The sequence below is a fragment of the Hipposideros armiger genome, unplaced genomic scaffold (genome assembly GCF_001890085.2).
Source record: "Hipposideros armiger isolate ML-2016 unplaced genomic scaffold, ASM189008v1 scaffold_63, whole genome shotgun sequence".
Taxonomy (NCBI): Eukaryota; Metazoa; Chordata; class Mammalia; order Chiroptera; family Hipposideridae; genus Hipposideros; species Hipposideros armiger.
In genome coordinates this window covers 4,225,004-4,237,308 of record NW_017731413.1, presented here as the reverse complement: position 1 = coordinate 4,237,308, position 12,305 = coordinate 4,225,004, and the positions used below count along the sequence as shown (strand labels likewise).

General features: G+C 41.3%; 1 protein-coding gene across 1 annotated transcript in view; it reads right to left on the bottom strand.

Moving 5' to 3' along the window:
- Positions 1-12,305, bottom strand: part of CCDC38 (coiled-coil domain containing 38) — a 36,008-nt gene that overhangs the window by 7,391 nt on the left and 16,312 nt on the right. Inside the window, exons 8-13 of the mRNA XM_019641681.1 lie at positions 11,206-11,369; positions 9,355-9,444; positions 8,479-8,614; positions 6,292-6,361; positions 4,774-4,925; positions 3,321-3,456 (exon numbers count right to left, since the gene is read on the bottom strand). Coding sequence (XP_019497226.1) covers positions 3,321-3,456; positions 4,774-4,925; positions 6,292-6,361; positions 8,479-8,614; positions 9,355-9,444; positions 11,206-11,369 — 748 coding nt within the window. The remainder of the gene's footprint in view (positions 1-3,320; positions 3,457-4,773; positions 4,926-6,291; positions 6,362-8,478; positions 8,615-9,354; positions 9,445-11,205; positions 11,370-12,305) is intronic.

Sequence of the window (12,305 nt, the reverse complement as noted above, 5' to 3'; positions counted from 1 at the left end):
GGAAAAGCAATTGAGGGCCTGGCCCAACAGAAAAGGGCCAAGAAAATGGCAGCTCAAGGCACAGTCCCCCTGATGACAAGCCCAGTGTCAGGCCTGTCTCCGGAGCTGCCACCAGATGGCAGGCCCCACCCAGAGCACCTCGGAGAAGGGGCTGCAAGGATGGGAGGATCTCTTACGTCCTGGTGAGGTGTAGTGGGGCAGGATTGTGCAAGACAACACTGGGCAAGAACCTCGGATGCCTTCCAACAGTGGGTGGGAAGTGACCTGACCAGAGCAATGTGTAGAAGGAAGAATTGTATCAAAGCTGGGTAGGGGAGTGGGGAGATGTCTAGATGGCTTTTAAAGTTCCTTTCCAACTCAAGAATTCTGTGATTTTAAGCCATGTACATTCTGTGTGTTTGCTGTAAAAAACTCTCCCAGTTTGAAAGAAAAATTAAACCGGAAATGAATACCTTCTGCAAACTGAACAGTGGAGTAGCTTACATTCCACTCCATGTTCAATGAAAGTAAACAACTGCTACACAAAACAGCGTGGATGAATCTCAAACATAATGTTGAGAGAAGCCAGATAAGCCAGATCACATGATTCCACTTATATGCAGTTCAAAACCATGCCAAGAGGCGCGATGGTTAAGAACTGGCTTGGGATGCCAGAGGGCCCCGGTTCGGATCCCACATGAGGGCCAGTGACACTGCCCTCTACAGCTAAGATGCTGAACAACAGCTCCAGGCTGCCGTGAGTCGCAGGTGACGGTGTAGGCTGCAGCCCCTGTGGCAGTGGGTTGCCATGGGCTACCGTGTGTAGCCAGCAGCCAGCGTGAGCGGCCAGCAGCCGCAGTGAGCGGCCATCCAGAAGCCGGCGACTGATCTGCCTCACCCGGGAAGAGCGCAATGATGGTGCCAACTTGGGCCAGTGAAGCAAAGTCCTCCACAACTAGACTGAAGAACAAAACGACAGCAACTTGTCTGTTTCCCTTCCCCCAATTCCCCAGCGCTGTTCCCATCCCCCCAATTCCCCAATAAAAATCTAAAAAACAAAAAAAACCATGAAAGCTAATTGATGGTGAGGGAAGTGAGGATAGGGGCCACCTTTGAAGGAGAGTAGAGACTGGACGGAGGCCTGAGGGAGGCTTCTGGGGGTGCTGATAATGGTCTCCTCTGATATAGTGGGCGTTACATGGGTGTGTTTACTTCGAGGAACCCCTTTGAGAAATACACTTACTGATTTGTGCACTTTCCAATACTACAATATACCTGAATTAAAAATTTTTTTAAGTAGCATATTAAATAAGTGAAAAATGTTTTTAGGGGATTAAGTACAGTTAGGAGTGTGGAAGTTTTGAAAGAATAAAATTCTGATTTTATAGTGATCATATCTCCAAGGTAACTGATGATTTATGAATATCAAAATTAGGTGCATCTATGTTTACTTACTCAGAAAGTACTATGTTTTGCACAGTTTGATATCTGAAAGAATGGCAGTGGTGCGGCAAGCAGGAAAATTCTAAGAATACTTTTCCCTGCCAGTTTTCCTGTTCTCCCCCTTCACCCCAGCAGTTTACATCTGTAGGAGAGTGTGCGTCTCCCCAGTGTGAAATACATGAATACCAAAATTATACTCCTGGCCAAAATCTCAGTCTTTTACAAAGTAACTTTCAGATCAATTGTACCTTCTCTGTTTAGGGATCTGGTTGTCTCAAAGCTTAAGAGTATTGAAAATGCTACTTGTTTTCATAGCTGCCCTAAACTTGGTGGGAGGGAGGGGGCGATATCACATTTATCTGTCGTTTTTCATTTCAATCAGCTTCAAAATTATTTAAAACAGAATTGAAGGGTGGAAACAACCCAAGCGTCCATCAACAGGTGAATGGGTAAATAAAATGGAAATAAATACAGTAGGGTATTTTTCAGCCATAAAAGGAATTCTGACATGCTACAACTTGGACGAACCTTAAAAACATGCCAAGTGAAATAACCAGACATAAAAGGACAACTATTGTATGATTCCATTTATATGAGGTACCTGAAGTAGGCAAATTTATAGAGACAGAAAGTAGAATAGAGATTTACCAGAGGCTAGGAAGATAAGGAAATGGGGAATTATTGTTTAGTGCATACAGAATTTCTATTTCGGTTGATGAAAAATTCTACAAATAGATAGTGGTGATGGTTGTACAATATTGTGAATATACTTAATGCCACTGAATTCTACACTGAAAATGGTTAAACTGTAAAACTGATGTTACGTATATTTTACCACAATAAAAAAGAAGTTTAAAAAAACCAGCATTGAAGAAATGAAAGGTGGCTGTCATCACACTTCTTCCTCTAGCACTGCATGACCTTATCCCTTCCTATCCTAACTCGGGGTGCTGTACCACCTAGGAAAGGTGTGTGTGTGAAGGGGTACCTTTTGTAACCCTGCCCACCTATGGGCAGGTGAGGACAATCATCTTCTGTTGCAGTTCCCCCAAATCTGCTGTTTGAAAATCAAGTTCATAACCATAAGTGTGATATTACCCTCATCTATTAGCTTGAATTTTTCATTTGAGATTTTTATAAGGAAACCAATTTTAACTGGAGTCATGGGTCTAGAAACTAATCTAATCATTCATTCAACAAACATTTATTGAGCACCTACTTTATTTATTTTTTTAGCTGAGCCATCCTGCCACCTGTTGGCAGCTCAGCTCGGGCTGGGAATTGAACCAGTGATCCTGTTGTCAGAGCTCGCACTCTTGAGTGAGCTCTTAACCAACTGAGCCACTCGGCTGGCCCTGCTGAGCACCTACTTCATAGGGATATTAAGCTTAGCTAACTAAGACGTGTAAGAAATCCCTGCCCTTCAGGGGTGTGCGTCCAGTTGGGAGAGACTAACATGTAAATAAATCACTACACTGCTGTGTGTGCAGGGGCTCTGATAATGAATCTGCAGGTCCAAAGAGGCCCTAATCTATACAAGCTCAGTGTTGATTCAGTGCTCTCTCTGCTCATTATTTGCTCCTTACATTACTACCAGAATCATCATAGGCAGTAAACCATTTCATATGTTTACATTCTGACTAAAAGAAATGTATGTAGGGGGAAAAAATCTCAGCAACATTTTAAGAGAACCCCAACGCCAATTTGAAATGCTTTCTATCTACGATGTAAATTGCCTTTACATACTAAAAAGATAACTCCAAGCTGGTTTTCTGCCTCTGTCATCAGCCTGGGACTTCCGGTTTCCTTCCCTCCCCCTATTCCAATGCTCAGTATCCAGGGAATGCAAATTATTATCATGAGCCAAAATAAAATTACCATAGGCAAAGAATGATTACCTGGGCATCTGAATTAAATTGTCCAAAACTAAATAGCCTGGACCTTAATTCCAGTTCTGCTGCTTTTTCCTCTTCTCGCTCACAGTTGGCCTTAAGCATTTCCTTTTGCTCCAAAAGAAATTCTATGCTGCTATTTCTATTGCAAGAGAAGAAAGAGACCCTTGTTGGTAATTTCTGGTTTCGTGAAATAAACCATCAGTCAGGAGCTTCAACGCTCCTTCCAGATCCTATGTTAGCATCCCAGGTCTAGCAAGCCAAATCCAAGTTTGTAGTTTTAAGACATTGCCAAAGTACATGCAACTTTTCAGGTTAACATGAGAAAAATAAATGCACAGAGGTTGCTTCTAACTTCCATCAGGAAGCACTTTCTTCCTTTCCCTCTACTACTTTTGTGGTTCCCCTGAGTCCCCTAAATAGAGAGCAGCCAAGCTGAGGTGTCAGGAGCGCAGGTTGTGGTAAGATCTGTTATGTCTGTGTTGTCAAACTTGGTTGGTTGTCAGAATATCTGAGGAGCCCAGGGGAAAAATAGACTCCTGACTCCCTCACATCGAGATTCTGATATAGATCTTCTAGAGATGAATTCTGACATAGATCCCCTTTTCGTGCCCGACTATACCCACCCCATCCCCAAAAATCATATTGTCAGGGATGGGGGCGCCATACGCTGTGAGGATTGGCAGAGAGGAGGTAGGATTAAACCGATACAGTACTGGTAACGTGGCTACGAGATCATGGCTTTTAGGTTGTTAACTTCTAAACAAGTTAATTGGTTCCAAAGTTCAATGTAGTTTGACATACTGTTTAAAAAAGATTGCCCTCTGCTGGCCCAGAACACTGTTCTGAAAAAGGTTCTACACATTTTTATAATGGGTAGATATAAACATCTGTTCTCTGTGACTTGAAGCTGTTTTCCTAATTGAAATAATATAATTTTTTAGAGTAAGAAGGAACTTCGTGAGTCAGCAAATCCAGCCTCCTTTCCCTGACAGAAATCCCTTTTATACTAGCCCTGATATACTGATACATTACTTTACAAAGTGATACAATATTTGTCACAAAAATAGCTGTTTTGCAGAGGAGGGTCACAGCCAAGGAAAATGCACTTAGCATTATCACCCAAAAGCATGATTTACTTGGCCAGATGATAGGGTGAAAATTGCAGTGAACAAAAATTAAGGCAGCAGGGTGACACTTCAATTATTTTTAATCTTTTATTATTGCTAGCTAGGAAAATATTTTGATGAGTGAAAGGAAGTAAGGACTAAAACAAGCCAGTCTGTTCTGTATAAACATAACTTCTACCCTTTATACTCCATAATGTAAACTATTATTAATAACAACCCACCCTAAATCCGGAGAGACCACACCAAAGGGCCACACATGAATGAGTTGGACTTTGTCTCTGGCCAGAAATCACTTAATAGAACAAGTCTACTTGTTTTTAACGACTTACATTTTATCCTGTATAAGTTTTTCTCTTTTATTCACATCTTCAAGGTTTTCATCTACATCTTGGGAATATTGTACCAAAGTAAGATTCTGCTCTTCCAGCTCTGTGAAGATTTGAAGTAACTCCTCTGGCTCTTTGAAATAAAGCTCTGGCTCCTAATCAATCAATAACGAAGAAGACAATTCACTTAAAAAATATGCTGCCTATGCACATGTGGCTTATCTAGGAAAATACAGTGAGGTCAAGGAATACCATTCTGATTGTGAGGGAGACAAAGCGAGAGAATGACAATGGAGCCTATTTCCATGTGAGAGCTGGCCCTCAGGAGAAGGACATTTGGGGACTGGGGGAAATGAAAGGTATTGGGAAAAAGGAAGAAGAGGGTGAGGAAGAGAAGCAAGGATGAAGCGGATGAGGCCAGGGCAGGGGAAAGGACAAGTGGGTCCAGGGAAAGGCAAAGGAGAAGAAACAGAAGAAAGATAAAGACAGAGAGCAGAGTGAAGGTCATTTTTCTCCCCACATTTAATTATTTTACATTTCCCAAAATTTTGAGAACAAGTATATATTACTTTAATTTTTAAAAAGATGAGTTGGGTATTTGCACACCCATGTTCATCATATTTCCTGTAGCCAAGAGATGAAGTAACCTAAATGTCCATCGATGGGTGAATGAATAAAGAAAATGTGTTTTATCAATACACTGGAATATTAACTAGCCTTAAAAAGAAGGAAATCCTGTCACGTGCTACAACATGGGTGAACCTGAAGGACATTATTTTAAGTGAAATAAACCAGTCACCAAAAGACAAATACTGCATGATTCCACTTTTATGAGGTACCTAAAGTAATCCAACTTTTAGAAAGTAGAACAGAGGTTGCCAGGGGCTAGAGGGAGGTGTTTCGGGGAGTTGTTCATGGGTCTAGTTTCAGTTTTGCAAGGTGGAAAAAGTTAGAGATCTAGTGCACAACAATGAGTATATAGTTAACACTGCTGTACCATACACTTAAAGATGGTTAAAAACATTTTATGTGTTTTACCACACAAAAAAAAGGTGACTTGGGTAAAGTGTGTTATATATGATAATGGGTGGTGTTTTAAAGTGGTTTTTGTTCCTTTTGAGTTTCTGTGGTTGTATGTAGGGTGGAGTTAGCTCAAAGTTAGTCTTGTAGCCATGAAGGGCTGTTTTGTTAAGAGTCAATTTATCTTACAGTTCAGCTACTCAATATATCTTAAGCCCCAATAAAATGATAAGCAGTCAGGAATTAGCTATGTTTACAGGGAGACTGTACATAATATATATCTCCTAAATAATTACCATGTTACAGACATTTATTTTTCATAAAATGTCTGATGACAAAGATGAACTATATATACAACTGGGGAACAGTATCAAAATCATATTTCCTTCTGGAAAGTTGTGGACTATTTGGAATAGGAAATTTTAATTTCAAAAGAAGAAAATGAGCATCTATACATTTCACCAGACACAATAGTTAAATCAAGAAATAAAACCTGGCTACCAGATCACAGTCCGTATCCTCATCTAAAAAGAATTCCAAACTGTCTTTTGAGCTTGTACTTTCAGATCGGCTGGAAAAGAAAAAAGAAAAAGAAAATGCCTGATTTCTGAGCCATTTTCTGTCAACAGATTTGCTTTCGCTTCTACATTTTCTTTGGGACCTAACTGTAACACAGTTCTTTCCAACAGCCTGGTTAGCCTTTCAGGGAGCTGCTTCTTGCAGAAATCAATGGATTCCATGAGTAAGCAAAAGCAAACCGGCTTCACCCAAACAAGGGTGACCCATGCAAACAATGGGACCACAAGGAAGGGCCGTACCGCACAGTGCCGATTATTGGAGGTGCATCTAGGAAGTAAGGTTGTTTTGTTCGTTTGGTTGGTTTTTTAAGAAACACATGACAACCTCCATTGCCACATCCCTTTTGTCCATTTTAATGTAGGCTTCTTGAGAAACCAAAGGTGCTCTAGTGCTCAAAACAAAGCTTTTGCCCTAAGAGATACAATATTTGTCTTCTTAAGAGATTTTATTTTTCAGAGTATTTTCCGATCAGGCTGAGGAAATGCTGATTGAGGGGGTGGGTGATGAGGTACATCCTTAAAGGATAATTAATTGCATGGCTTGCAAAGTGGCTCTGGAAAAATTCTTTAGGAAGGATATATTGAAAATGATCGGACCATTGACGAGGTAGGAACTTTCCAGTCGAGGGTAGTGATGATGGGAAAAGTGAGTAAGTGGGCGGGGGCAGTGGAGGGAGGAGAACTAGAGACGCAGGAAAGAATGAAACCACAGGAACCAAGAATAGAAGGAAAGACTGGGGCCAAAACAAGCAACAAGGACTGATGCCAACATTTGTAGTCTGTGAGCCTGGAATAATGGAGGTAGCACTAACACAAAGGAAAACGGTTTAAGGGTGGGATTAAAAAAAAAAGAGTAATATTTGCTTTGTTCATGTTGAGCTTGAGGGCACAAAATAGCTACCTGGAGCTGCCCTTTAAACAAGGGGAATTAAGCCATGGGAAAACAGAGAAAGGGCCCAGGAGGGCGTGAATATCTGGGAACCATCCCGTAAGGAAGCAAGTGATAACAGCTGCCCACCGCTCTCTTCTCCTGGATTCAGTGACATCAATTTCTCATCAGTCTTCTCCCACCTCTCTGAAAATCTTGTTACCTTTTTAGGTTCCTTTTCTACAAAAAATGTCTGTGCTTCCTCAGCCTTCATCCCCTCTCATCCTACCCGTTCTTTTGGGGGTGATGTCATCATCTTCTCTCATGGATTCCATCACTGCTAATGTACTAATGCCTGCCCCGTCTTGTCACTTTCCCTTGAGCTCTAGACTTTCATGTCCTACTTCCGCTGGACATCAATAGCCACTCGACTGTTCCACAGGCAGTGACAACTAACATCCAAAATTACACTCGTTTCTCTTTGACAACAGGTTAGGGGTTGCCAGGGGCTAATGGGAGTTGAAAGAGGGAAGTGGATATGGCTATAAAGAGGCACCACGAAGAATTCTTGTGGAGATGTTCTGTATTTGATTTATCTTGACTATACCAATGTCAATATCCTAGATGTGATATTGTACTACAGTGTTGCAAGATGTTACCACTGGGGGGATCTGGGTAAATGACACGTGGGATCTCTCTGGATTATTTCTTGCAACTGCCTATGACTCTACAATTATCTCAAAATGAAAATTTAATTAAAAACAAAACAGTGCCTCCTAAATGCCACCATAGTGGAGGACTTCAGTGCCCCTGGAATTCAGAGCACTGTGTCTATGTTGACTTTTGTCACATGTGATTGTCATGGATACTGCAGTGATGGCCCAGGTCCTTTCCTCGGGGCCAGTATATCCAACCTGGGCATCAATATATTTTGTTAAAGCTCCTTGAGGGAGCCAGGGTTGAAACAAACAAACGAAAATGATTTATTGCAGCAATTTTGAATGATGTGGTAAAATTTAAAACGCACAGGCCAGGAAAGCAGCTTAATACACAACTGGGCAGTAGATTTTGAGAGACAAAGAGCTGAGATGCAGGGGACCGGCAGTTTCTGCAAACAGCAGTTTCAGGCCCTCATTGAAGAACGCAGGGAGGCCTGTACGAGCTCAGTCGCCTGAGGAGTGCGCAGAAATGGCAACTACTACCTCCAGCATCTGTTACAATGGGTGTGGGCACATGCCATACATTGAAGAAAGGCTAAAAGAGATATTTGCTAAAAGACAGTCACAGTTTCCAAGAGAGCTAATTAAGAATGTACTGTACTTTGATAAGGATGATTTCTTAGGCTCTAGGATGACACTGGGCTTCCTGGATGGTTTTCCTGTTCAAAACGTCCAGGTGAAGTCCATGTCATTGGTGATGGTGAAGATGGAAAGAAATAACATGCAATTAGAAATTAATCCTTGTTGCTTGGTGCAAGCTATTCATTTTTCTGCATGGATATGCCCACTACCTTTAATTATTACAATGATAATTGTGTAGAAAATGCAGCTCTTTTATCCTACTGAAATTAGGTTCCGAGCATAAGAATAAAATGAAAGGCATGCTGGTTGGAGGGTGGCATTTGTCAAAAACATGATATAAATGTCACAAATCAGGATATAAATTGTGAAATATAAGCCATGGCTCTATTTTCACTAAATCGTATATATTTCTAATCCCAGGTATTTTAATTGAGGGAAAGAGTTAAAAGGATGGCCACTTCAATCCTTCCACCTTGTGGAGAAACCTACCATTGCCACATACAAGTCACCCATGCACTTGACCCCCACACATCAGTGTCTACCCCCGATCCTGGTCTGAGACTGAGCCCTGGACAAAAATAGTCTTGGATCTTTTCATCCAGTGGTGACCCCCAGGTCCCCCCAGAACATCTTTCCTCACGCCAGCACTCTTATGACTCCCAGCCACTCTTCCTGCTATTCCGTCTTAAAACCACAGCAGGCCTCACTCTCCCCACCCTCTGTCTTCCAGGTTAGCGCCAGATCAAAACCAGAGGTGGGCACACCTTCTCTGGTTTGACTTTTGTGAGTGAGTGAGGTCCCAAATCTCATGTCTTACCTGGGCTCCCTCTTCCCAGAGGATGGTCTTCTAAAAATGATGCCCCCCTGGTGCCCTCACCACTGCTCTCTTTTTTCTTTGTATTTAATTCTAGAAATGGAAAATAAAAGAGGAGAGAGACGGGGTGAGGGAAACCACTTCTGAGAATGAGAGCTTTGTCTCAGAATGAAGGTAGACTCGCTATGGAAATGTCCAGAGAAAGAAATGTAAGATGGGGACATTGTCACCAGCAGATCTGTGATGTAGGTGGCCAGGGCTGGTCTCTGGGGCAGGCAGAATGGATGGAGACCGACCCACAGAGCACAAAGAGGCCTCTGTTTTCCGTGTCAATCTGTCGTCACCTCTAAAATCCCACTGTGAGCCACTCACTCCGTGGACTGAGACTCACTGCTGTGTGAGCATCCTCTAGCTGGATGACACGTCTAGGAGCACTGCATCTTAAGCTGTTAGGTGCAAATATTTCTCGCTTTTCCTTTCATTTGTTTTTTCTCTGGTCAAGCACCATGTGTTGGGTTTAATCAAGTGTCCTCACTGTGCTGGCTATTTCATGTGCAACGATCAAATGTAATCGCACTCAGCACAGTGAAAAAAGACACAAGGGAACAGAGCAGGGCAGCCATTGGTGGTGTGCTAGTAAATGTTTAACAACCAGCTCTCCGGGGGAAAAAAATCCTCCCTGATTTTTAGTTTACCGATTCCTGTGATGTACGTGTTCTTTAGCTCAGTCTCAGGATCAGCTGTTCAGCTGAGGACCCTGCAGATCCTCAGACCTCTCTGGGTAGCTTTCTCCTCTCCAGTGCTCCCCTCTGGAAACTCCAGTCACTCTGGCCTCCCTGCACCCCCAGCTCTGGCTTTTCAATTCATGGGGGCTGCTGGGCCCTCCATGGGCTGTCCCTCCCTAAGCTGCATCCTGGGGCCATCATCAAGCTGCATTTCTCCTTGATGTCCAGTGTCTGAAAACTCTTGCTTCAAATAGTTTTCAGACTTTTCAGGCAAGAGGGTGTCCGGTTCTTGTTACCCCAAAGTTACTAGAAGTGGCAGTATTCCCATTTGACTGGTGACCCCACTTTGACCACTTACTAAGTTCTTATACATAATCGGATCTATTATCTGGTCCACTGAACAGACTTCCAAACCCCAGTACCATACAGTTTTAATTCCTGAGACGCTTGTCATAATATGCTACATATCTTAAAAGATTAGTAACCCTTCACCATTACCTCCTTTCTTTGAAAGTGTTTATTTTTCTACATAGAACTTCGAATCATTGTATAAAGTTATCCCCAACCCAACACCCAATTCCCTGACACATTTTTGGTAACATTCATCTTATAATTCCATAAAACTAATACATTAATCTGAGCAAAATTGGCAGCTTTACAATATCAATATTTCTGTCTAAAAACACGACATATTTCTCTATCTGTCAAATCTCCAGGTCACATAATTAAGGTTACTGTTGCTTTCTTGGATTTAATTTTCTTGTATATTTTCTAATTAAGAAAGTTAGTTTATTTAGGTTAATAGGTTAATAAAGTATAATTGACTTTGTGTTTATCTTTCACTCTACCGAATCCTTTAATAAAATCAAAGTTTTTCAGGTGTTTTACAGGGGGTGAGTTCTAGGTATGGTATCAGATCATCTGTAAATATATTTTCTATTTCTTCACATATATATTTTTTATTGCTTTGTTTCTGAAATTAACCTGAATTTCCAGAGATAGTGGGAATCCTTGTTCAGGTTCTGCTTAAAATGGAAATAGTAATTATTTAATAAATAACAAACACTAAAGCAGGACATTTTAGAATTCAGGCTATTTACTTAATTGAAATTAAGAATATGTGACTCACTTGTTAATTCTTTTGAAAGAGTGACATTCACATTTTCTTTACTCTTTGATACCTTCGCCTTTTTCAGCGCTTGCTGGATTTGCCAATGTTTTGGAGACAATTTCAGCAGAAAAAATCCATATTTCATGTACTCCCTGAGGAGGAATTCTGTTTTTGATATTTCACTACTCAAAGGAAACAAAGGTATAATTAGATATACCTGTGTGAAAGCATGTTCATTTTTTTAAAAAAAGGTTTTACACAATTCATTCTCTTGATTATGTATTTGCATAATATCTTAGCAAAAATTATAAATATGACCATAAAAATATGGGCATCAATAAGACATGAGAAGAATCTGTAGGAATGCTATTTGAATAAAACATGCCCCAGGATATGCACAGATGGGATAGACTGATGACAGTTTGACTCTACTTACTCATATGTATTTCTGAGGGAAATATTACATTAACTTTTAGACATAGGGAAAAATTAGAAGATAGCAAAAGATGGTACTTATGTGAGGAGAAGAAGGGAGATGCTCAATGAGCACCTAATATGTGCTGGACAATACACAGGCCACGCTACAGATATAATTTCATCCCCAGCACAGCACCTTAAAATAGGTATTATCATCCCTATTTTTGGGAAGAAGAAGTGGATGACTTGCAAAGTCATCTGTCTGGGAAATGGCAGAGCCAGCACTCAAGCCTGGGTCTGCCTGGCTCAGATGCCCAAGCTCTTGCCAACAATCCCCAGTGACCTGGACTGAAAGCCTTCCCCTGGCCTCGCAGGGCTTTCCCATAATCACGTTTCAAAGTGGACTCGGAAGGAATGTTTAAAATCACAGCGAAGGCCCTCATGAAAGCGAGCTCCACCTTTATTCTTTAGAGCCTTCCTTATCGGCACCCTCATCAATACCCTTATCAATATCACTTCTATATCAACATCTTCAGCTTCAATGCTTCTGTCAGTCAAAGCCTTCCTGAAGCCCTGGTGTGCGAGTGATATTCAAGAGTCAAACCTGGATGTTTTTTACTCTGGTCAAGTGTACCTCACTTGATCTAATTTTAAATATCTAAAGAAGCTCACATGTCACCAGTCACTGATGTTGGGAGCCC